This window comes from Poecilia reticulata, unplaced genomic scaffold, assembly GCF_000633615.1.
Source record: "Poecilia reticulata strain Guanapo unplaced genomic scaffold, Guppy_female_1.0+MT scaffold_196, whole genome shotgun sequence".
Taxonomy (NCBI): Eukaryota; Metazoa; Chordata; class Actinopteri; order Cyprinodontiformes; family Poeciliidae; genus Poecilia; species Poecilia reticulata.
Window position 1 is genome coordinate 126742 of NW_007615020.1, and position 24522 is coordinate 151263.

At 38.6% G+C, this 24522-nt stretch overlaps 1 protein-coding gene across 6 annotated transcripts in view; it reads left to right on the forward strand.

The window, feature by feature from the left end:
- The window catches only part of rad17 (RAD17 checkpoint clamp loader component), a 56379-nt gene extending 36946 nt beyond the window's left edge, over positions 1-19433 (forward strand). For 2 of the 6 annotated variants that reach the window (XM_008402239.2, XM_008402241.2), the window contains 9 exons: positions 3888-3957; positions 4033-4144; positions 4760-4942; positions 5997-6085; positions 6177-6323; positions 9042-9170; positions 11363-11483; positions 13497-13554; positions 18316-19433. In XM_008402239.2, the coding sequence (XP_008400461.1) occupies positions 3888-3957; positions 4033-4144; positions 4760-4942; positions 5997-6085; positions 6177-6323; positions 9042-9170; positions 11363-11483; positions 13497-13554; positions 18316-18487 (1081 nt within the window). In that variant the 3' untranslated portion in view covers positions 18488-19433. The remainder of the gene's footprint in view (positions 1-3887; positions 3958-4032; positions 4145-4759; positions 4943-5996; positions 6086-6176; positions 6324-9041; positions 9171-11362; positions 11484-13496; positions 13555-18315) is intronic. The other 4 variants (XM_008402240.2, XM_008402242.2, XM_008402244.2 and 1 more) reach the window with 4 other exon arrangements.
- The last annotated feature ends 5089 nt before the right edge of the window (positions 19434-24522 follow it).

The window sequence follows — 24522 nt, forward strand, 5'->3', positions numbered from 1 at the left end:
ATGGCAGTGGAATGGGGAGTAAGGGAGGGGCGGAGGCGATTGATGTTGCGTAGGTGAAAATAAGCCGAGCGGGTAATGTTATTAATGTGAGACTGGAAAGACAGGTAGCTGTATTTTTCTTCGTCCCTTCGTATGGGTTTTAAGAAACTTATTCATATTACAAACATTAAGAATGCATGTGTTGCAGCAATCATTTATTTGATTCTGGCAGGAAACCTCATCCCAATTAACCTTAGCTAATTCGGCCTCAAATTTGGGTACATCCTGTCTTGGAATTTGTATTGCAGTCTGTTTGTGTGTTATAGCGACTGACAAAACAATTTTCACATAATTTTCTTGCAATGAGAGTAATATTGTGGTCAGATAAGCCGCACACCAAGTTATAGGATTTTATGATTCAACCAGGTTTATTTGAAAAAATGTAATCTATTAAACTTTGACTGTTTTTAGTGGTATGAGAGGGACTATTGATTAACTGGTGAAAATCAAATTTTGCTATCAGTTCTGTTATTACGCAATAGTCAGCCACACCCCTACCTCCTCTCAGACTCCTACTGACTGACTACTGACCAGCTCTCCGTCTAACGAGTCCGAAAAGCCCCTAACTCCTGAGTATTACCACAGATGAGTACATAGAGGGTATTCTGTTTAAGATGGAAGCGAGAAAGATGCGTCTAGACTCTAACCACCTTCAGATCCTGAGATTATGACCTATTACAGTTAATGGATCAGACATCCAAATAGCCCGTGGTAGCCTGACTCCAGAAACCACCCCAGTTAACGGTAGCTCTTTCTCTATCAATAACATGCACTTGTTACAGTCTAGATAATTTTAGAGACTCGGTACGAGCCCCAAGGTCATTATTTATCATAACTAAAGAAACGTCTGAAGCCCCCAATTCACTAGGATCATGAACATTGATTTTATGTTAACCAAAAGAATTATTATTCCTATGACTTAATTGATTTAATTGTCCACAGCATCAAGTAGACTTTAATATTTTATTAGCAAGCTTTAGCAGGGGAAAATGACATACAGCTACTTCAATCAAAAATCAAAAGATTAAAATATAAAAGAATTTTAGAAAACACACTTCTCTCTAGTCCCTATACTGTGTCACTGAACCTTAAGAGAGGCTTTGGGATGCAGTTCCACTCTTTCCCAGATGCTGAGTTGATCTTGGCAGCAGAAAACTCTAAATTCCATGGTCAGGGACCCATCTTGCCATAGCAGAGTCCTTTTTAGAATAAATCCAAAGTTGAACTGGTGAGTATTCTTCATGAGCTCAGTTCTTTATCCATAGGTGATCTTTGTCTATCCCCCATGTCTACTGCAGCGTCGTTGAGATGTTTCTTGGGTTGAGAGTAGGGCAGGTGTCGAATCAGAACCCCGGGTTGTGGATAAATGGATCTTGTTTCTTTCTAAAGCAGTGGGAAGTCTTTGCCTTCCCGTGGTTTCAAAGTATCGCCCCAATCTTGATCCTGCATCTTCCTGTGGTCTTGATTCAGCGCTGCTGGAACAAAGAACCCCGTTCTTCTCTCGCCTGTGCCTTTTATACTCTCAGTATTTCAGTCGTGTGGGCATCTGCGGCTCACACAATTATCTACTTCTGCATCTTCGTTGTGCATGCACTAGCTGCTTACACAATCTTCTTGACGTCAAAAGCCTTGGCTAACCGTTATCTTCTTTCCTACTCGGCTCTTGAGCTTCCTCTTCTATTCTTGCTGCAGCTCCTATCTGCACTCAACATCTGGTGCTTTTGCTTGTTTCACAATCCCACTTCCTGTTTCTTCCGCGCTGATAGTTCTTGCTCTCACACAGACATCTCATCTTAAGACATCTCATCTAACTTGAATAAGACTTATTTATGATTTCTTATATTTACTCCTTAAATCAGGTCCACATAATTCATCACATTGATTAGTGGTACATTATTAAAATAAGGATTACACAAGTTTTAATCATATCAAATCATAATACTGAATTATTTGTTTCTTCTGGGTTTCTATCACAATAAGGATTATATAAGTTCTGTTGCAATAAAGATTATATAAGTTTCAGTCAACATTAAATCATGATTCAAGATTACTTGTCGCCTCTGGGCTTTTGTGATCTGTTTTCTGTGTGTCCTGGACAGATCTCAATCAGTTCCAACCAGGTTTCACGACAGTTCTCCAAGTGATTTTTTTCAATTTGTCCATCCAGTTTATTCTAAAAAGTTGTGCTGCAACTTGATGGTGGATTGTACACCATCACAATATTAAAATTCATTCGAGATGAAAGATAAACATTTAAACATACTGATTCTAGTAGGTCTTTTATGTAAATTAATACTCCTCCACCTCGCCCCACAACTCTGTCCTTGTTCGGTCCTGGATTAAGTTGTACATCACCTGCTAACGAGCAGGAAGGCCATGTGTACTAATGTCAATATCTCCTTTCAGCGGCTTAATTTTTTTAAGCGTAGTAATTTGCCTCGAAGTTAGTCTGTGGATAGCATAATATACTGCAAAATGACCATGTCCAAAATAATTAAGATGAAAGGTGATTTCACCTTGTGAATCCCGTCTTTGTTCGGTGTGAGGAATGCGCCGTAGCAGAGATCCGACAACAAACAGTAGAAACAGTCGAGCCAGAAAGATTTTCAGAAAGTGAGGCTGCCTTCCTTGTCTGTGTGGGGCAAGCCTACCGCGTGCGGTGTAAAAATGACCGGAAATCCATTGTTGGCGTGTATCTTTGCATTGTTGCTGCGTTGGTCCGTCAATTGAATCCTTAATTAGGATTAAACTGGGTAAATAGGCTTTAAAATTAAATTCCGGGGTGGCAAACACGGAGCCCCACCAACCGTGTGTCGCCATCTTGAAATCTTGCTTAACTTGACATTAAGCAAGATATTATAACTTGTCATGAATGTCATAGCAGGTGAATTTTAAAATGTTATCATTATAAGACAATGTCTTGCTTAATGTCAAGTTGTCATAACAAAGACATTTTCAATAATGTCAACTTTGTATTAAAAGTGTCATGATTTACCCTATGACACTTTATGACAAGTCATAAATATAGGGTTATAGATTCTGATTCTGATCAGAGCCAGATATTTAACATTACTAACCAACAGGATAAAGAAAGCTGATTCTGTTCTGAGACCCACTGTAGAACCACTGGGGATGATGGTGCAAATCGATGATTGTTCAAGAAAAGTATGAAAAATCCTGAGCGTCCTCTTCATGAGACTGCTTTACAACAGTGTCCTCAGACAAAGGCTTCTTCAGATTTGTTGTAATGCAGACATACTTGTAGTCCTTCGTGCTCACAGCTACCAGCACATACAACAACTCTGAAGAATCTGGGATAGTATGAGTACAACATTTTCCTTTTGGGACTAATGAAGGGTTTTTCAATTGGATTGAAAAGATGCTGCATTCAAACATATTCTAGGGGTTGTTTGATGCTTTTAAAGGAGAAACTGAATGTTCTGTAAAATCAGATTTTAAGTGAATATTTCTCTCATAGACTTAAATCGTGTATTCATTTGAATGGAGTGTTTGCTTCAGTCAGTTATCTGAATCCAGCATGTAAGTCGACGCCTACAGAGAAACAGGGTTCAGTGACTCGAGCTAACATTTAAATGGAATAAATGCCTACTTTTAATATTATTTTATAATTAGTGAATTATTTAACCAATATTGCAAAAAAAAATATAGGTGATGTGCTACATCAGTTTAAATGGTGGTGATATTGTACTTTTGTTCTTTTACTCCAGTGCTGCTAGTAGAAACAAAATACATTTGTAGCAGTTTTCTTTTGTTTAATTTAAATTTAGAATATTTGATTACTACCATACTAGATTCACAGTAACATTATATTATATCATTCACTTCAGTTTTAATCCTGTTCCTGCAACAACAATGATGAAGGTTCTGAAAAACATTGCATACGTGGAGGCAGAAAAGGTGAGATAAAGTGTACAAAAGTACTTTTTTTTTTCTTGTATTATCTGCCTAATTTAATATTCTCATTTTCAACAGAATCATAAGAGTTTGCATGTTCCTGATAAGGCAGAACTGGAAATGCTTTGTTCAGGATCTTCTGGAGATATCCGAAGTGCTATTAATAGCCTACAGTTTAGCTGTCTACTGGGTAAAGTTATTCCACATTCCACTCCATGACACTTAAGGGGTCAAAAATGCAGTTGTACAAATTTAAAATCAATTATATTGCAAATGGGGTTGCACAGTGGCAGCCCCATTTGCATCTGCAAGAAGCAAGAACCTTGCTTCTTGCAGAAGGTTCTTGCTGCAAGAACCTTCTTGCAGCAAGAGGGTTCTGGGTTTGATTCCCGGCCCGGTCTTTCTGCATGGAGTTTGCATGTTCTCCCTGTGCATGCGTGGGTTTTGTCTGGGTACTCCAGTTTCCTCCCACAATCCAAAAACATGACTGTCAGGTTAATTGGCCTCTCCCAATTGTCCCTAGTTGTGAATGTGTGTGTGTGCATGGTTGTTTGTCCTGTCTGTCTCTGTGTTGCCCTGCGACAGACTGGCGACCTGTCCAGGGTGACCCGCCTCCCGCCCGGAACATTAGCTGGAGAGGCACCAGCAACCCTCCCAACCCCACTAAGGGACAAGGGTGCAAAGAAAATGGATGGATGGATGGATGGATGGATGGATGGATGGATGGATATTGCAAATGGAAATTTGTGCTTTTCAGGACAGGTCAACTTATGTTATCTTTCTAATGTTTTTGAAAATTTGTCAGAAAAAGGATTGTGTACATTGAAGAAACCACCTGCAATATCATTGGAAAGAGCTGCTGCTCTATCAAAACAGAAGGGAAAACGAGCAAAGTCGGCTAAGGAGCAAGAAGAGCATCAGCCTATTGGTGGGAAAGATGTTTCTTTCTTCTTGTTTAGGGCACTGGGAAAGATTCTGCACTGCAAACGTGAGTACTAGCTATAAAATGGCTTGAACATTTGGCATCAGAATTATTGTGTACTGATTGGGCAGCTTTGGTATTAAACTACCACTGGCTTGAAACACAGTGGTGGTGCAGGGTATAGAGTGTGTGAACTATGTACAGAATCAAAAATAAGAATAAGATCATTCTTATTTGTACAACTCTACCTTCACTGATAATTATTTACACAGTTGCATACAATTTTTCATTTATAGGTTTATTTTCAATAAAATTCCTCCAGCTGTAGACAAAAATACAATTTAGAGTTGTTTTTTTCATTTTATTGATTTTATGTTGTGCAAAATGATACATTTGGTAGATTTAATACCCAAATGCTATGTCATAAGTAGGAAGACCTACAATGACCTTTATGTGACCTTTAATCAAGTTATATGTGCTTTCAGTCAGAGGCTTCCTCAGTTTCACTGTAATGCAAGAAATTCTCCCTGTCCACAGCATCAGTATCTACAATAACTCTTTAAATGTTTAATATGAGGGGCTGCACAGTGGCGCAGTTGGTAGAGCTATTGCCTTGCAGCAAGAAGGTTCTGGGTTTGATTCCCAGCCCCGGTCTTTCTGCATGGAGTCTCCATGTTCTCCCTGTGCATGGTGGGTTTTCTCCTGGTACTCCAGTTTCCTCCCACAGTCCAAAAACATGACTGTCAGGTTAATTGGCCTCTCCAAATTGTCCCTAGGTGTGAGTGTGTGTGTGCATGGTTGTGTGTCCTGTGTGTCTCTGTGTTGCCCTGCAACAGACTGGCGACCTGCCTGAGGTGTACCCCGCCTCCCACCCGAAACGTTAGCTGGAGATAGGCACCAGCACCCCTCCCGACCCCACTAAGGGACAAGGGTACAAGAAAATGGATGGATGCTTAATATGAATTACAACAACATTTAATATCCCTTTAGGATTAATAAAGTATTTTTGAATTTATATGAATAACATTGTAGAGTGGTCTACAGTTGAATCTGAATTGTAAGCGTATAACGATTGTGGTACAGTTTAAGCCAAATGATGTGTCAATGATGTGACCAACAGGTGGAAATGGTGACTGTCCAAATGAAAGGCTTGTTTTGCCATTTCACCTTTTGCAACATCATAGAGAAGAATTACTCGTGCAGCCCGAAGTAAGTTTTTTTTTTTCTTTTCCCCACTTTATTTAATTTGACAATAATCTGGGTGCTCATTTAGATTTTTTTTGTTTATCTTTGTATTCAGTTGGTTGTTGAGCGTTCAGAAACTTCTGGAGAGTTTTTCAGCCTATGCCTCCATCAGAATTATCTGGACTTCTTCTCTGACATAGAAGATGTGGACAGAGCTAGCGAGTACCTGTCTGATGCAGATCTTCTCACAGGAAATTGGATGGTTAGTCCTTAAATAGATAGTATAAACTAATGGCAGATTGATAGAATATAAAAAAAAACATGAAACTAAATATATAGAGGTAGACGTATACACAGTCAACACTCCAACTGCATTCAATAAGAAATGTAAAAAAAATTGTGTTGTATAGATTGAAAAAGTGTAGAATGAAGCTATCCTAACTTATACAGTGGGTATGAAAAGTATTCAGACTCCTTTAAATTTTTCACTCTTTGTTTCATTGCAGCCATTTGCTAAAATCCAGAGAGTTATTTCTCATGGATGTTTACTCAACATTCCATCTTGGTAGAAAAAAACAGAAATTGTTGCAAATTTTATTAAAAAAGAAAAACTGAAATTTCACATGGTCATAGTTATTTTTCCTGGCCAGCCGGTTTGAAGGAAATGCTCTGACCTGTGTCTCTGTTCGAGGGTTACTCAAAAGACAAGACTTTTGAGATTCAGATCTTTCTTTTGGAGTGGCGATCAGTTCTCATCTGATCAGCTCTGAATTTTATTGCAAGGGAAGGGGAGTTAAGCAGTCATGTTTCCAGCAGTGGTGTCTCCAGTGCAAGGAATTCTTAGGAATTAGATCTAATCAGCCATCTTCCTCACCCTTGGTGTTTTCATCACGCAGTGTTCAGTACATTTTCTGTAGTGGACATGTGAATTTATGACATTTGAATAACATCCTGGACTTTGTGGAAGAATGTTGTCACTAAATTGCATTTGCAACACTCTTACGCTGTGGTCTGAGAATCTTTGCAAAATCCTAGGTGCATGGTTTGGCACATCATATGAACATCATCTTTATGCTGAGGTGATAACTTATTTGTCTTTACACTCTACTCCATTGCCCCATGCCACTCTGTCCCGGATAGCTTCATCTTTTTGGTTTTGTTTTTGCTGGATTTAGCTGATGAGTTGCATCCTGTCATATCTTACTGATTAATACATTTTAAACATTTTCAACCAAATTCTCATTTAAATCACCAAAACTTAATTCAAACTTCAGCTTATTTTCTTTTTTCACATTGAATTAGTGTGGTCATTTAACATGAAGCTTACTGAAAATTTCAAAATAAAAGCTTCAATATTCCTCCCAGCCTTTTTTATGTTCCTCAGGATAGTGAACTGCCTTGCGCACTGCCTTCCCTAAAGTTAGCTATTAGCTCATTCTCTTATTAGACATGTTTAGTATACTGAATGGAGCAAGTCAAATTAAAAGAACATGCTAGTGATGTTCCACATGCTACTGCCACCATTTAGGCTAATAGCATTTTGGCAAATTTTAGCGTATACACTAATTGTAACATACAAAATGGCATAATTCCATGCTTGTGACTCTCCACATGCTGTTGAGTACATTGCAGCTTTCTTTAGCATTGATGCAAATTTTTAGCATCAGAACGCTGGGTTCCAACCGACGGGCACACGTTGGCAGGCCCTGGTTAAATTTCTTCAGGAATTTTCTATTTTCCTTTATTACCGTCATTGGGGCCTGCCTATTGTTCAACATCCAATGTATTTTTGTTCCATCACCATTAATGCAGCTCGAACCGGTGCATGCACCACGTCAATATATACATCAAAACATGCGGCTTGATCTTGAGAAGGGAGCTATTACTTCTGTTGGCATTTCGACTTACCACGGCGAAGTAATAGACCTTTCTCTTCACCACTATAGACCGGTATAGTGCCCACTTCACTGCAGACGCTGCACCAATCAGCCTGTTGATTTCCTGCTCCATTTTTCCCTCATTTGTGAACAAGATCCCAAGATATTTAAACTTCTCCACTTGGGGCAGAAAATCCTCCCTGCTTAGGGTGTAGAGCTGGTCTAGTGTTCCACAACCAGGATGTAAACCACAATATATACACCCCCTCGGACATCGGACACTTGTGTGTCCGATGTCCATGCAATATTGCAGAATCGCATCAACCAACACAATCCGCAGCATCCAGAGCCTTAAAAACTCCGCACAAATCTCATCCACCCATGGGGCCTTGCCGCCGAGGAGCTTTTTAACCATCTTGGCGACCTCATCCCCAGAGATTGGAGAACCTGACCCCGAATCTCCAGGCTCGGCTTCCTCAATGGATGTTGGTGAGATTGAGGAGGTCTTCAAAGTATTCTGTTCACCGGCCCACAATGTCCCGAGTCAAGGCCAGCAGCACACCATCCCCACTATACACAGGTGCTGTACTGTTTTCTCCTCCTGAGACTGGTGGTGGGTCAGAATCGCCTCAAAGCTGTGCGGAAGTCTTTCTCCACGCCCGAGTTTTTGCCTCAGCAACCACCCAAGGTTGCTGAGAGGCACCAACAACCAACAGGTCCAATAAGCTGCCTTGACAATGGAGATGCGGAACATGGTCCACTCAGACTCAATGTCCTCAATCCCCTCGAAACATGTTCAAAGCTCTCCCGGAAGTAGGAGTTAAAGCTCTATCTCATGGAAGACTGTGCCAGACGTTCCCAGCAGACACTCATAATATGTTTGGACCTGCCAGGTCTGACCGGCTTCCTCCCCGACCACCAGAGCCAACTCACCACCAGGTAGTGGTCAGTGGACAGCTGTGTGAATGTGTCCTTTGAGATTTCGATTTGATATATAAATAGCATTATGAATAAATTGATTGTTGTTCTACCGACTGTGTGTCCTGTGTGGATTGTCTGATGACTAGTTTTCAGTGTTCTAAAGATGCTGTTTTTCTTTTTAGATTCGTCACACAATGGGGGACTATGGATCTTCAGTGGCAACCAGAGGGTTGATCCACTCAAACTCTTGTCAACTTCCTGTTGGCTTCAGACCGCTGCACAAACCCAGTTGGTGTCTAGTCAACAAAAAGGTACGACTTTAGTAAAGCTATTCTGTCAGCTGGATTTCAGTGGTAAATGTAAATATGCAATATGCAGGGGCATATCTTCTTGGGTGGTATAGCTGCCACCTTGTAGCCACCCTAACTGGCAACCGCGAATTAAAGAAATAGATGTGGCAAATTGGACATTAAAGCTACAATGTGTAACTTTTTGAAGATATATTATTTTCATATGTTAAAAATCTCACCCAGAACGTTAGCTGGAGATAAGCACCAGCAACCCTCCCGACCCCACTGAGGGACAAGGGTGTAAAGAAAATGGATGGATGTTAAAAATCTCACTAATTCCTGTAAATAGAAGATGAGAGGTAAACTGAAAAATTGAAATCCCCCTGTGGCTGTAATAGCATTTATAAAAATACCCTCCTTCTGAACCAAAACCCCCAATGAGAGCCAGGAGGAGTGTTTTTTTTCTGTCATTCACGGCAGTGTACGCGTAGCTCACTCCCGCACAGTGCACGTACATCTGTCGTTCAAGTAGCAGCTGTGTGGTTCATTTCCTCCTCCCCACCCCCATCTTACGTTTGTTCATTTGCCTGCCCGCCATCACTCCAAGCCCCCTAACTCCAGGCGACATTTCCCATATTCTCAAACCCAAAGCTTGACAGGTATGGTGCAAAGTGAGAGTTCATCTGTTAAACTCACCAAAGATGAATACATAAACTAAAAGCTGGAGCATAGACATTTTTTATAAGTGTATTTGTGAGCCTGACTCTTTATTATTATTTTTTAAAGGTTTTGTTGGCTCTAGAGGCCTTTATTTGAAAGTAGTTTGACAGGAAACAGGGTAATGAGAGAGGGGGAAGACATGCCTCAAATGTCTCCACTACGGGAATCGAACCTGCAACCACTGCCACGAGGACTAAGGTCTCAATATGTGGGTCGTGCTTTGCCCCTGCGCCACAGTACAAGTACTTCGTTACTGTACTTAAGTACAATTTTTAGTACTTTCTCGACCACTGGCCACCACAGCACCCCACTGCCTCTTTATTATTAAATTGAATATAATGTCAGATCTTTGTATAACTTTTCAGGTTAAGTTAGAAAGCGAGCTATTATTGTGACAGGTTAATTTTATAAACTACAGAAAACTAAATGTTAGGGATGCTCAAATATGAAAAATTGGACTGATGTTGATACCAAAAGTAACACTGGTGTTATGCCAGGTTTACCAATATTTTATTTTGTAATTTTTTTCTTGATTACTCTCGATTACTCGATTATGATTAATCTATCGATTAATCATAAGAATAATTGATAGATTATTACGAAAATATTCGTTTACGACAGTAAAGTTATGTAAGTAATGTAAAGTATATTGTTGATACCTACAGATGCCATAGCCACAGTGGAGCCTTGTTTACTAGCCTGTGTTGACGCTAGTTATTATTTACCAATATAAGAGAAATTCATCCTGTCTTGCATCTTGGCAGAACTGACAGAAAACAAACTATTTATATATTTACATCCAGGAGAATACATATTGTATGAATTGAAACATTAGCAATTTTATCATCTTTAATTTAAGCCATATTTAATAGAAATCTGATAATAAATTGTGGTGCTACAAATATTTTTGTAATCGAGTCCTGCTCATCATGCATTGAAACAGTATGGCTTTGTGGACATGACTCGATGCATACTAGTAGCGCATCATCACAGCGGCTATAGCTGCTGTCCAATCAAGTAATGTATGGCAACGGACACCAGATGGACTTTCCATCTCTTGCCACGCCATACATATTTTTCTAGATCCACCACTAGCAATATGTTGTTTCCCAGACTCAACTACACTAATAGCATTATTTTATTTAATACTGACTAAAATTTCTGTCTCGACTACAAATGATGAATAGATGGATTTAAATTATTATTATTTTGGGAATGGTCTCATGAATATTTCAGTAGCCTACAGTTTGCTACTGAAATTGTTTTTTGAAGCTACCTCACAAGTGCCTCCAATGTCCAATCATTTTAAACCTGTTAAGCAAAGAATAAAAGCACCCTGGGTTAAATAAAGCTAAAAATACAATTGCACATGTGGTTATTCTTTATTATGTTTAAATATACACAAATCTCTGAATCAATGTCACTGAAAACAATTGATCAATATGGATTCAGGATTTCCATTTATAAATACTAATAAATATTTCTTTTTATAGCGCCAGGACAACTGTGTGGCTGTGCAAACTTTGTTCAGGAGCTTCTGTCTTACACCAGCCGGTCTACAGACTCAGTTGCTGCCTTTCCTGGCCAAACTTTGTAACCCTACAAGGAGTCAAGGTAGCACACAATGGATGCCTCACTGTTACTGTCTTTAATATACTACAAATTACTGTAATAACAGTTATGTTTGGTCAATGGATTCCTAAAATAACAATTACTAACTAAAATATGAAAGTGTCTTATTTAAATGTTTAAAACCGTTTAAGATCTGTGGTTTTATAGATAGTTCCTAACACCAGTGACTCCCAAGCTTTTTCTGTTGAGCCCCCTTTGGTTAAGAAAATCCCCCTCCCCCACAAAACCTTACCTTTCACACTCAAACACACAAAGCTCTGTCAAAAACCTATCCATTTACTTAATGGATAGGAATAACCTCAGTGACTGAGGTTATTCACACAACCTCCGTCACTCATTTATATTCTCCACTGTACGTGCCTAGAGGTGATAACTGTTGATAAACTTTTTAAGTTTCAATTCCTAGTTATGATTCCCAGTCAGCCGACTGAAGAAGCTGCTAAAACCCTACGATGGAATCAGCTGCAGTGTCTGAACAGCACATCAAATGTGTGCAGCAGCAATGAAGATCAGTGGTCCCCAAACTACGGCCCATTTGGTCCGGCCCCCTGAACAATACCAGAGAGCATTCAGAGCATTCAGAGTATTTTCCGGTTTATATGTGGATTTTTCTTCAACCACCAGGGGGCTCTTTAGCAGGAAGTGTGTCCTGTAAACTGTGGGTGTTTTGTTTTGCATGGCGCATTGCTGCCATCTGTTGGACTTTAAGGGAACTGCTTGACTTTTATGTTATATAATCAGTACGGTTGTTTGCTAGCGGTAGAGCAGATGAACACGTGTTTGTTATGAACGCCGCATTCCAGGTCGAGTTCTTCGAAGCCTGTAAGTAGCAGCTTATACTTCAAAACAAGCCTTTAAGTTAACATATGAGGAATTCATATGTTAAAGTTATTTTCCCTCAATGGAATATATACTAGTCAGTCCCAGTGACCATTTCACTAACGGTTTTTGCCCATGTGCTTTCTGGGTAAAAATCAATCCATAGAAACACTTTTTCTGCTACAAACTGACTCTGGCCCCCCACCAGAGAAGGGAAAACCTATGTAGCCTTCACAGGAAAAAGTTTGGGGACCCCTGCTTTAGAGCAATGCGTGTTCCCGCGACAGGGCATATAGTTCTCTGCAGGCATGGTTTCTCAGCATAACTTTAGTAATGTGAAGCAGAACACAGCATCAGGACTGTTTCCAACTTAGTGACATTGCTGCTGCATTTAGTCTTTTCAAACTGCCATTATTGGAGACATTGGTGACAAAACAGAAAAGCATAGATAGTACTACAGTTACAGTGAGCAGTGAGAGCTGCCATGAACCCCTCCCATCTCCAAGGTGCTGGGAGTGCAGCCTGTTGTCTGACCGTATTCTCACCCTGCAGTAGAGCAGAGGCAGAGGAGACCCACTCCACTCCATTACACATTGCAATGGAATCACACATGCACAAAGTTGCCATTGATCCTGCTCTGGATTGCAGTAAATAGAATGTAAATATAGTTATTCATGTTTGCTTTTTTTTTTTTTTTTTTTTTTTACCAAAACTGTCGCTCCAAAAATAAATTTGACTCACACAACCTCCGTCACTGATTTACCTCCTCCACTGTATGTGCCTACAGCTGATAACTGTCTTTTGGTTAATTTTTATATTACACAAAAGTGATTTATTTAGGGTAGGTTCACACAAGTTAGTAAAGTTTGTTTGCAGTAAAAAAGTGATTTAAAAAGTATTTTATATTATTTTTGCATTGTCGATGTTGATATTCATTTCTAAATATCCTGGCTCACATAATCAAATATGCAAATTAGGTGATGCTCTCATCTAGGGGGTTCATTTTCTAAATGTTTTTTGAAGTATCAGATTGGGACTCGGTATTGACCAATACTCTAAATCACATGGCTGGGACTCGGGGGCTAAATAAATTGATCTGAAAATAAATTGTGAACCACAAAGAATGGTTCTGGTAGTTAATTAATGGTGATTAAATCCTACTTTTTTCCCTGATAGCACAGATGGCTGTTATTCAAGATGTTGGTCAGATGTCGCTAAGGACATGTTCTGGCAGGTACGAAACCTTTTTAATGCTCATGTATTATACATTTTGTACATATTTTATAGGCCTTGGTGACAACACTGAACACAGAAAACGTTAAGATAACCTAAGTACTTGCAAGATGTACCTTCAAATGATTATTTAATTTACAAAGGGAAAAAATTCCTTTTTAACCCATGTGAAAAAGTCACCGTCCTTTTCAAAATAATTAATTAACTTAATTATTCCAACTCCTACTTGATTATTGTATATCGCAAATAAAAATTTAAATATTATTTTTAACTATATGCTTTATCAGAAAGGAAAGTTTTAAATCTGGCCTTAAAAGTACACAGAGTGTCTGAAACTGTGAGCTGGTTCCACAGCAGAAGAACCGGATAATAAAAGAATCTGCCTCCCATTCTACTTTTAGAAATTCTAAGAACCAGCAGTAAACCTGCAGTCTGAGAGCAAAGTGCTCTGTTGGGAACATATGGACCAATCAGATCTCTGATGAATGATGGAGCTTAATTAAGCACTTTATATGCGAGAAGGAGAATCTTTAATTCTATTCTGGATTTAACTGGAAGCCAATCAAGGGAAACTAAAATAGGTGAAATATGATCTCTCTCTTTATATTAAATCAGAACTCTCTAAAGGCTTTGAATTTGTGGATTTCCTGATCAGGGTGGCATAGGTATCTCGATTTCTGATTAGTGATTGCTCGAAAAATTTACTTGGTTCTAACTTACAAGCAATAAACCTGTTCGCTTTACTCACTTATCACTGGTATAGTGCTCAACTGTGCAATATCAAATTCACCATTTAAAACATAACTTACCTATCTGTCACCATGTGCAATATGACTTGCATTACTATTTCATTTATTATTTATTTACTTTAATCTATGTGTAACATCACCTATCTGCCTACCTTAACATATACACCTGGAATTTATTTCTTTTTTATATTTCATACAATAATGTTTCAGTATTTCTATATTCACTTATACACTGCTCAAAAAAATAAAGGGAACACTCAAATAACACATCCTAGATCTGAATGAATGAAATATTCTCATTGAATACTTTGTTCTGTACAAAGTTGAATGTGCTGACAACAAAATCACACAAAAATCATCAATGGAAATCAAATTTATTAACCAACGGAGGCCTGGATTTGGAGCCACACACAAAATGAAAGTGAAAAAACACACTACAGGCTGATCCAACTTTAATGTAATGTCCTTAAAACAAGTCAAAATGAGGCTCAGTATTGTGTGTGGCCTCCACGTGCCTGTATGACCTCCCTACAACTCCTGGGCATGCTCCTGATGAGGTGGCGGATGGTCTCCTGAGGGATCTCCTCCCAGACCTGGACTAAAGCATCCGCCAACTCCTGGACAGTCTGTGGTGCAACGTGACGTTGGTGGATGGAGCGAGATATGATGTCCCAGATGTGCTCAATCAGATTCAGGTCTGGGGAACGGGCGGGCCAGTCCATAGCTTCAATGCCTTCATCTTGCAGGAACTGCTGACACACTCCAGCCACATGAGGTCTAGCATTGTCCTGCATTAGGAGGAACCCAGGGCCAACCGCACCAGCATATGGTCTCACAAGGGGTCTGAGGATCTCATCTCGGTACCTAATGGCAGTCAGGCTACCTCTGGTGAGCACATGGAGGGCTGTGCGGCCCTCCAAAGAAATGCCACCCCACACCATTACTGACCCACTGCCAAACCGGTCATGCTGAAGGATGTTGCAGGCAGCAGACCGCTCTCCACGGCGTCTCCAGACTCTGTCACGTCTGTCACATGTGCTCAGTGTGAACCTGCTTTCATCTTTAAGAGCACAAGGCGCCAGTGGCGAATTTAATTTGCCAATCCTGGTGTTCTCTGGCAAATGCCAAGCATCCTGCACAATGTTGGGCTGTGAGCACAACCCCCATCTTCTTGCACAAAGGCGGAGGTAGCGGTCCTGCTGCTGGGTTGTTGCCCTCCTGCGGCCTCCTCCACGTCTCCTGGTGTACTGGCCTGTCTCCTGGTAGCGCCTCCAGCCTCTGGACACTACGCTGACAGACACAGCAAACCTTCTTGCCACAGCTCGCATTGATGTGCCATCCTGGATGAGCTGCACTACCTGAGCCACTTGTGTGGGTTGTAGAGTCCGTCTCATGCTACCACGAGTGTGAAAGCAGCACCAACATTCAAAACTGACCAAAACATCAGCCAGACAGCATAGACACTGAGAAGTGGTCTGTGGTCCYCACCTGCAGAACCWCTCCTTTATTGAGTGTGTCTTTCTAATTGCCAATAATGTCCATCTGTTGTCTATTCCATTTGCACAACAGCAGGAGAAACTGATTGTCAATCAGTGTTGCTTCCTAAGTGGACAGTTTGATTTCACAGAAGTTTGATTTACTTGGAGTTATATTGTGTTGTTTAAGTGTTCCCTTTATTTTTTTGAGCAGTGTATTTTTTGTATATAGATTTTTATATTGGTTCTGCTCTGTCCTCTGTACTGCTGTAACAATGCAAATTTCCCCACTGCGGGATTAATAAAGGAATATCTTATTTTAACTAAGTTAGATTACAAGTTAATTTATTAGTTGGCAGCTATTAACAACCCACCACTGCTTGAACATGAAAATGTCAGTCAGGGTGAGTCAATCATATTTAAGGGCAGCATTTCCTCTACTACATATTTTCCAACCAACTTTTTCAACCCTCCCCCACTGATCGGATTTGAACTGAAGTCCAGCTTTTGTTATTTGTTTGTTGTGGTGGGATTTTAGTCACATCTCTCTTCTTCAGCTGCTGGGACTTGCTTGTCAATTTTCTGACTTTGTTGTGCACTGATGCTCCAAATGTTTCTTGAATTTTCATGTATTTTTGAAGGTAGGTATTAGGATTGGTTGGAAGACCACTATTACACTCTTAGTACAGTATTAAAATATTCCATACAGCCATAGTTTCATACAAGAATTGACAGTAAAATAAATAAAGATTTACAAATGACAATAAAAAAGATGATCCCGTGGGACCAATCCTCAAAGTCCTGAGTTCACTGTCTGTACTCAGAGTACAGACAGTGACAAGGGTGACAGACTAGTGATAAGGTTGTCTATAACAGAGAAACTTTGTAGATGGCAGTCTTGGGAGTTGATGGAGAAGTCTGCAGAGTAAACAGTGAATGGTGACGTTGCCAGAGCATTGATCTGTACTCCAAATCACCCTGTCAGAGACACATGCTAACAGCAGCTACGAAAGTAGTCCAGTAACCACTGGGACAGGTGATGATCCACTGCTTGCATCTCGAGGTGTCAAAAAACTGAAGGAATCAAAGAACACAATCCCTACAGTGCTTCCAGTCATCTTCAAGTATGTTACAGTGGTGTGGAGGATAATGGCATTACCTATCCTGATGTTAGGCCAGTGAGTGAGCTGCAGAGAATCCTTTGAAGACCTCACCAGGATGGTAAAGATGGTCGAGGACCAACATCTTGAGGGTCTTCATCTATTGCAAAGTTAGGGGTTAGGGTGATTCTTTTCAGCTGAATTTTGATCAAACCTATTTAATGAGCTGAGAGCTGTGCAGAAAGAACAGAGAAGGAAGATCAGGAATTGAAAAAAAAGTCCACAGGAGTTGCAGCAAAACGACATCAGTGGGGTATGGAAGAGCCCGAGTACAATTTCACTTTTCAGGTGAGAAATGAGCTGCATAAGATAAAGGTGTGGAAGGCTGGAGGCCTGCATGGAGGCTCCTGAGGTGCTGCACAGATCAACTGTGTAGCATCATGGGATATATGTTAAACATGAGCCTGAAACTAGAACAAGTATCACAGCCTATGAAAACCTTCTGAGCAGAACCAGTGTCAAAAATCACCTCAGGACCTCTGCAAATACAGGTCCATATCACTAACTCAGAAAAGAGTGAAATATAGAAAATGTTATGGTGATTGGTCAGATTTGCGCAAAATTTGTGAATGATGAATTTGAGTTAATAGTTTCTATAGCAGCTCCCCAGCACTTGAATTACTCAGCCAATCTCGACGGGTGAATTTCAACATTTTATTTTTGTTGATGAATATCAACCATGATCATCACAGTCACCACAATAACCTCAGTCACTGTGAAAACTAAAATATATACAAACATTAGAATACAAAACATAAACTTACAATACAAACAAAACAAAACGTACCTCGCTGGAACACTAAGTGTTGATTTCTTTGTGCCAAACACATCTTGACAGTTCAAGTCATTCATGGACACAATGATTCTGCCAGCTTTTATAGGGCCTGCCTTCATCACCTATGGCAGCCCATACAAAACCCCCAAAACATTACAAAGTACAAATACCATTAAACAAAACAAAATATAAACCACCAGCAATGCTAATAAAAACAGACATCTATAAACAATCTGCAACATTCTTAATTTAGAAAATTCACTTTGAATAATTTACTTTAAATAGTCTACAAATTTAAATAATTGAAACAATTTATTTTAAATAGCTCACTATCCATTATTGCATCATCTCCACTTCCTGGAGGGACTAATTCCTAACACTATTGTTTTTTTTTTTGTTTGATTGTTTTTTTTTTCATAAAACACATGTGCAAAGTTTTTGTGGACAAGCAGTGAACAACTGAGAAGTTTGGCATCCTGTGTCTTTGTTTTATTGTATCAGTGTTTTATTGTAAAATGTGTCCACGGTTACAATGAAGAAAACTGAACCTGAAGGTTTCAAATTAAAATTTACGACGTCTTTGTCTTTGTGACATGTGTACAGATTAAAACTGGAGAATCTAAGAGACAAAGAGATGGGCCAGGAGATCGAGGAAGAAGAGGAATTACACTGCAGGATTGAGAGAGGAACACAAGTCAGTCAGTCCTATCTTACTACAAACCAAGCGCTCTTGGAGGAAGAGGAAGTCATCATAGAAGAATATGACAGTGACTGAAACACTCATTTGTTCTTTTACTGTAAGAATATTTCTTTGTCTCTCTCATTCCCACATCTGATCTGAACTTTGATTCAGTCGTAACATAAATTCTTTTTTTCTGTTGTAGACTTACTGAGGTGGTTGAGATTACTCTCCAGTTTTGGCCAAGCTTGAATATTTTTATAGCCAGTTGTACAGATTCTGTACCGAAATGTTAACTACCACGGTGCTGTAAAGTTGTTGCTGCTGCACACACTGCATTTTAGTCAGATTTGTCTACTTTCCTACTTTGTGTCCAAGTAACATTTTTAGGCCATTGTGGATCAGATACAACTTTGCAAAATTGCTCAGCTACATTCTGTTCAAGAAGAAAACAAACAAAAGGGCTTTTTCCTTGTGCTCTGTTATGTGAAGGACGATGACTGGAAAAGGTTGCAATTTCTTTTTACTGTTGATGTGAAGAAAATTTACTGGTACTTTCAGCCTTTTACTGTTTTTGTGACAGTAAAATATATATATTTTAAATTGCATAGTTTTATAAAAACAAAACTGCAATTGGTAAATTTTCATAATGGAAAATGTAAGATGAATTCTGGTGTAAAAAGATTTTTACGTTTCAAAATGTCTTCACAAATGGTATTGACAAGCAAATAACCTTTCAACTTTATAGACGTTTTGTAGTTCTGTTATTTGCAGTACAGCAACAGGATGGAAAGTAATTATTGTTCTAAAATTTTTGATCTCACAAGTAATATTCATGGGTTAAATTTATATTCTGTATAAAAAGATCTTGGTATATTTATGTTTTCTGATTTGGCTTGTATTCATCACTTGCACAGGAATAAGACCATTTCAGGTGTTTTGGTGATTTTCCATTGGCAGACATGAAGATGTTTTGTTTGTAGTTTTTTTTCTCCAAGATATATTTTAGTAATTAGTATACAAATAAAGTTGAGACCATTTACAGCTGTGTTTTTAGACTCTGTTCCACATCACTAGATAAATCACAGTTTTTGTTAACATTTGAACTTTTGCACTGAAAGTAAGTTTCTAGAAGGTTTAGTAAAGGTATAGAAAACCAATAGACCCAACAAGCATGATATGCATGCTGCTGATTCTGTGAAACTAAAATTGCCAAGTTCAATTAGTGACGTCACTAATTACAGTGGGGGAAAAAGTTCTCCCACTTAAAAAAAAATGAGAGGCCTGTATTTGACATCGAAGGTAGACCTCGACTATGAGAGACAAAATGAGAAAACATATCTAGAAAATCACTTTTATTTTAAGAACTGCAAATTACGGCAGAATATAAGTATTTGGTCAAGAACAAGAGCATTGAAGATGAAACGACTCGGTTTTTTAAGGTATATATAAATAAAATTATGCTATATAAATAAAATTTTAAGATAATTTTATTTATATAGCACATTTTCAGCAACAAGGCAATTCAAAGTGCTTTACATGAGTTAAAAGTAAATACAAACAAAATAAACCAAAGGAAAGAAAAAAAGAGGAAAGAAAACTAATCTAATGTTGTTCTAAAGTATGTAAACTAAGTGCTCCTGTTAAGGGTTGCTAAGTATCTAATTCTATTTCTAAATAGTGACTACAGTTTCTGATAAAATAAGCTAAAGAGTGACTGATCTAATTCCTTTTCTGGGTTAAAAGTAATATAAACTAAGCAGTGACTGTTCCTGTTAAGTATTTCTGGATTCCAAGTTTGTAGTTATTCTAATTCTGATTCTGATTCCAGTTCTGGGCTGTATAATGTTGATCTAAATAGTGCGTACTCCACAATTTCTGATATTACTAGTAAACTAAAATAATCCTTTTCTGGGTTAAATGGGGGATACTCCACCGTTTCTAACAAACTCAAACAAAAAAGAAGAAAGGACAGAGGAGGGCAGATGGCAACATTCAGACAAAACAGTGGGCAAAACAAAGACATGAGTGAAGGCGGTGACATCAAAGGACCATGGAACCACGTTGCTCAGCCTCCCGGCAGAAGTCCGACAAAGGTGTTATCGAGGAATGATGTCCTTAGGAGCGCTCAGCTCCACAACTCCATGGATACAGAGGGGGTGAGGAGGGAAGAGCGTTGTGTTTACATATCTTCAAGGAGATTAGAAATATGCAGCCCTTCCAAGGCCACATGGGGAAAGCCAATTCAGTTAGAGAAAGTCTTAGATTGGGAAGATTATTAATTTCAATCTTCCCTAAAGTCTCTCTGATACATCTCAGTTCCCAATCATCCATATTAGTTTGGTCGTTCCACTGAGCCGAAACTAGCAACTTCTCCAAGATCGATTCCAACTCGTTAGTGAGTTTTCGAGTCTTCGTCTCTGTCCACACCAACAGTCTTGAGTGTTCGCTAGTTCGACCAAGTCCGTCACAAATTTGTCAATAAGTCAGGTATCCACAAGCTCCWCAGTAGAAATCCTGGGGTAGGAAAAAAGCGTCCGCCTTTGCCGAGAGCAAGAGAGAAAAAAGCATGACAATGATCCCAAGCATACCACCAGGGAATGATGTTATGTCCACCAGACTTGTTCTGACTTTGAGAATACAAAACCCATAACCAAAATTATCAAAAGCCCAGACAAACCTAACAAAACCCAGCCATAAGATACAAACCAAACCATCTGGGGTTCTGAGGAGGGAGAGGGAAAAGCCTGCATGAATTGCAGCTGTAAAGCAGCAGAGCAGCAATCGGGGCAAAACACAACATCTACTGCCTGCCTGTCTCCAGAACCCTTCAATGAAAAAGGGCAGAGACCCAACAGTAAGAAGCATTTCAAGCTGGCTTTTGTTAAGAAAATAAATTTAAAATATGCTAGTTTTAAAACTTAACATGTCTTGATTGAAATAGCCTAATTATAGTTTTTGGATTAATAACTTATTCTGTCCTATTGACCTTTATGTTGCCTGTAGCAGATTGTTTGCTAAGATCTTTTGATCTGCCCTTTGTCTGTGTGGGAAAGAAACAGAAGTTCCAGCTTCACACTGATCTGTGAAAAGCCATAAAACATCCTGAGTTCAAGCTGGTGGCGGAGAATCTCTGCTTCCACTTTGTTTAGATAAAGGAGACAACTGGTGTTTGATCCTGAAAACAAATTGCAGGGAGTTTCTAACTTTTAAGAGGGTCCGAGACAGCTCCTGGTTGGATAAGCAAAAATACGCCTTATTTGAATAAATTAAAGAGAATACGCCATTAGTATAAAAAATGTACACAGGAGTAACAAATCAGATTTGCTTTTGCAACTCTCCAAGACGTCTACTTTTTTTTTGTCGTTTCCATCATGTATAAAGCGTACGTACAAAATATGTGCGGCGCCATATTTTATGCACAAGTCGGCATGTATAAAAATGAACTTTGCATCAAAGTTTGCATAAATATACGCACACTTTTTTCCTGGCGTGAAAATGTGCGGCAGCCACCCAAACTTTTTCTGTGAACAATATCAAGATAAAGTGTCAAAACTCACCTAAATACACTGTAATCGGACTCCATTCAGTTATTTAGATAACGAAGCATCAAACCCGATGTTTTTTTTTAAAAATTATTTAAATATTTTATTAAGGCATAAACGATTAAACTGAACTGCATTTGTCGTCAGACAATAACATAATTCGCACACAAAATAAGGAAAATAAAAATAAAAGGATGTGAAAACCTCCCTCGAATATAAATGGTACTTTTCCTCGGTTTTTGTCTTATGAAGCAGTGATTCTTGAGAAAAGGGACAAAATAAGTTTTAATTTTTCCATATTTTTTAAAAATTATTTCTCAACCTTTTGTATGCAAATATGACAAATAATGTTTTGGAAATGTATAGAAGCTAAGGTGCAGGCTCCCAGTTGCAACATTTTTTTAAAAATTACATTTTTAATCGACCTGACCCAGAACTTTGTCATCATCTGACAAAAATAAATATAAAATGATTTTTAAAATACCCTATTAGTGATATTTTACTAATTTTACAGACAAATGCTTCTCAAGAAACAAAATAAATATTTAAAACAAAAAGTCCATCTGACGGAGTTGACACAGAACTGAAGGTGACAAACTAGTGAGTAAAAAGAAAAACTTGGTCCATGTGAAGTAATGCAATTTATGTAAAATACATTAAAATGAATTATTTGCACATTTAAGTGAGATTTGACAACAATTTCACTGAAATAGTCACAAAAACTGATGGAGTTGGCAAAAATGCCAAACTACCTCAATTTATATGACATTATTCTGAAGGGGGCCATGTTGTAGCTCATCAGGTCCATGGAATCTTTACATTTTACCAAAATTAAGCTTTTATTTCACAAAATTTTATCAAAGTTTTATAAATTGTCACAACCATGTCACATCATGGTTGTGACAACTTAGGAATAAAAAGAAGAAAAAACTAAAGAATAACATACGCTAACCAGAGCTAACTAGCAAAGGAAGAGAAAGGAAGACACTTTTTTTAATTACTCATTTTTACCAAACATAAACATTTATTTGCACACATCAGGAATCTTTTGTTGTGATTTTAGTCACAACAAAAATCACACTTGAGAATTTTCACATGTGATTCTCATGTGAGAATCGCAAGCAAAACTTTGAGTCACAGACAAAAACTTAGAATAGCAAGAAAATATTTATGACATGCACAAATAAGTTTTTTTTGCAAAAAAAAAATTTACTTCATGAGTCAAAAATGTGTGATTTAATTTTGTTTTTAAAAAGTAGGCCTTTCTCATGGTGACATGCATTAACAATTCAATTTTTGCTTTTGTTTTTTTCATTTTTCTGCAGTTCCACAAAATATGTCTGGTGGTCCAGCTCTGATTTACATAACTTTGCTAAATTGTGGGTTTGAATATTGCAACACTTTCCTATAACAAAACAGACCTGCATAAAGAAATTACTAATAAATTATCTTACATATGCATAGTGTTATGCTCTATATCAGTGGTTCTTAACCTTTTTTGAGGTACCAAACCCATGAGTTTCATATGTGTATTCACTTCTGTAGCGATAAATAAAATATGATTTTTTTCCCCCCCAAATTCAAGACATAGGGGTGACCCAACTAGAGTCTAGTTGGGTCACCCCATGATCACTAAGTCTTCTTAAAGGTAGAGTCTCTGAGAACAGTTCTTCAAAATATAGTCAGTGTTTTCAGCACAGTTGAGCTGACTGTCCAGGAACGACCCAAGGTATTTAAAATGTGCCAGTTTCAACAGGTTGACCATCGAGAGAAACTGGAACCACTTTAAGATCTTGTTTAGATCATTTAATTAGCTCTACATTTCTTAAGAGAATGAAAAATTAATAATAAAGACTTTGCGTTATTCTGATTTAGTAATGTAATTATAGTTGTGTTAGTTGTGTTACCACCCCCACGCCACTAGAGGCAGTAGCAACCCCGAAAATATGCGACTAAGGAGCAGATATAAAAGTACACCGAAAGCTACAGAATAGACTCCATAGGGTGCGTTCACATTGCAGCATAATTCAGATTTTTTTGGCAATTCCGATTTTTTTGCTGGGGTCGTTCACACTGCCAGTAAATGCGACCTGTATGCATTTTGCAGTGTGAACAGGCAAATGACCTGAAAGTGTCCCACATGCGCAGTAGAGAGCGCAATATGTCAGCGTTCTCAGTGTTCTGCCAACTGAAGAAGTGCTCAGTGTTTGCGGAAATAAACATGGAGGCTAACGGTGGAGCTTAGCTTACATATTTGAAGTTGTTGCCTGGCCGGAGCAGCATATTAACAACTTAATCCTCATTATAGTCCGTCATAGCTGTTGTTTTTCTTCCCGCTTGCGCGTATCAGGACACAGAATAGTGAGATTTGTTGAGAATCAGTGACGTTAAGTTCCAATGAAGGCGACCTGAACGTTAGGACGCATTTGAACACTGCATGGTTACTATATTACACAAACATAATTACCACAGTTAATAATTTAAGTCATTGATAGAGAAAATGTATTTAGAAAAGGCATATCAATTTTATTTCAACAGTATGCACTCAGGGTTTACAACTCAAGAAGACATCCATGTTGGGTCCTT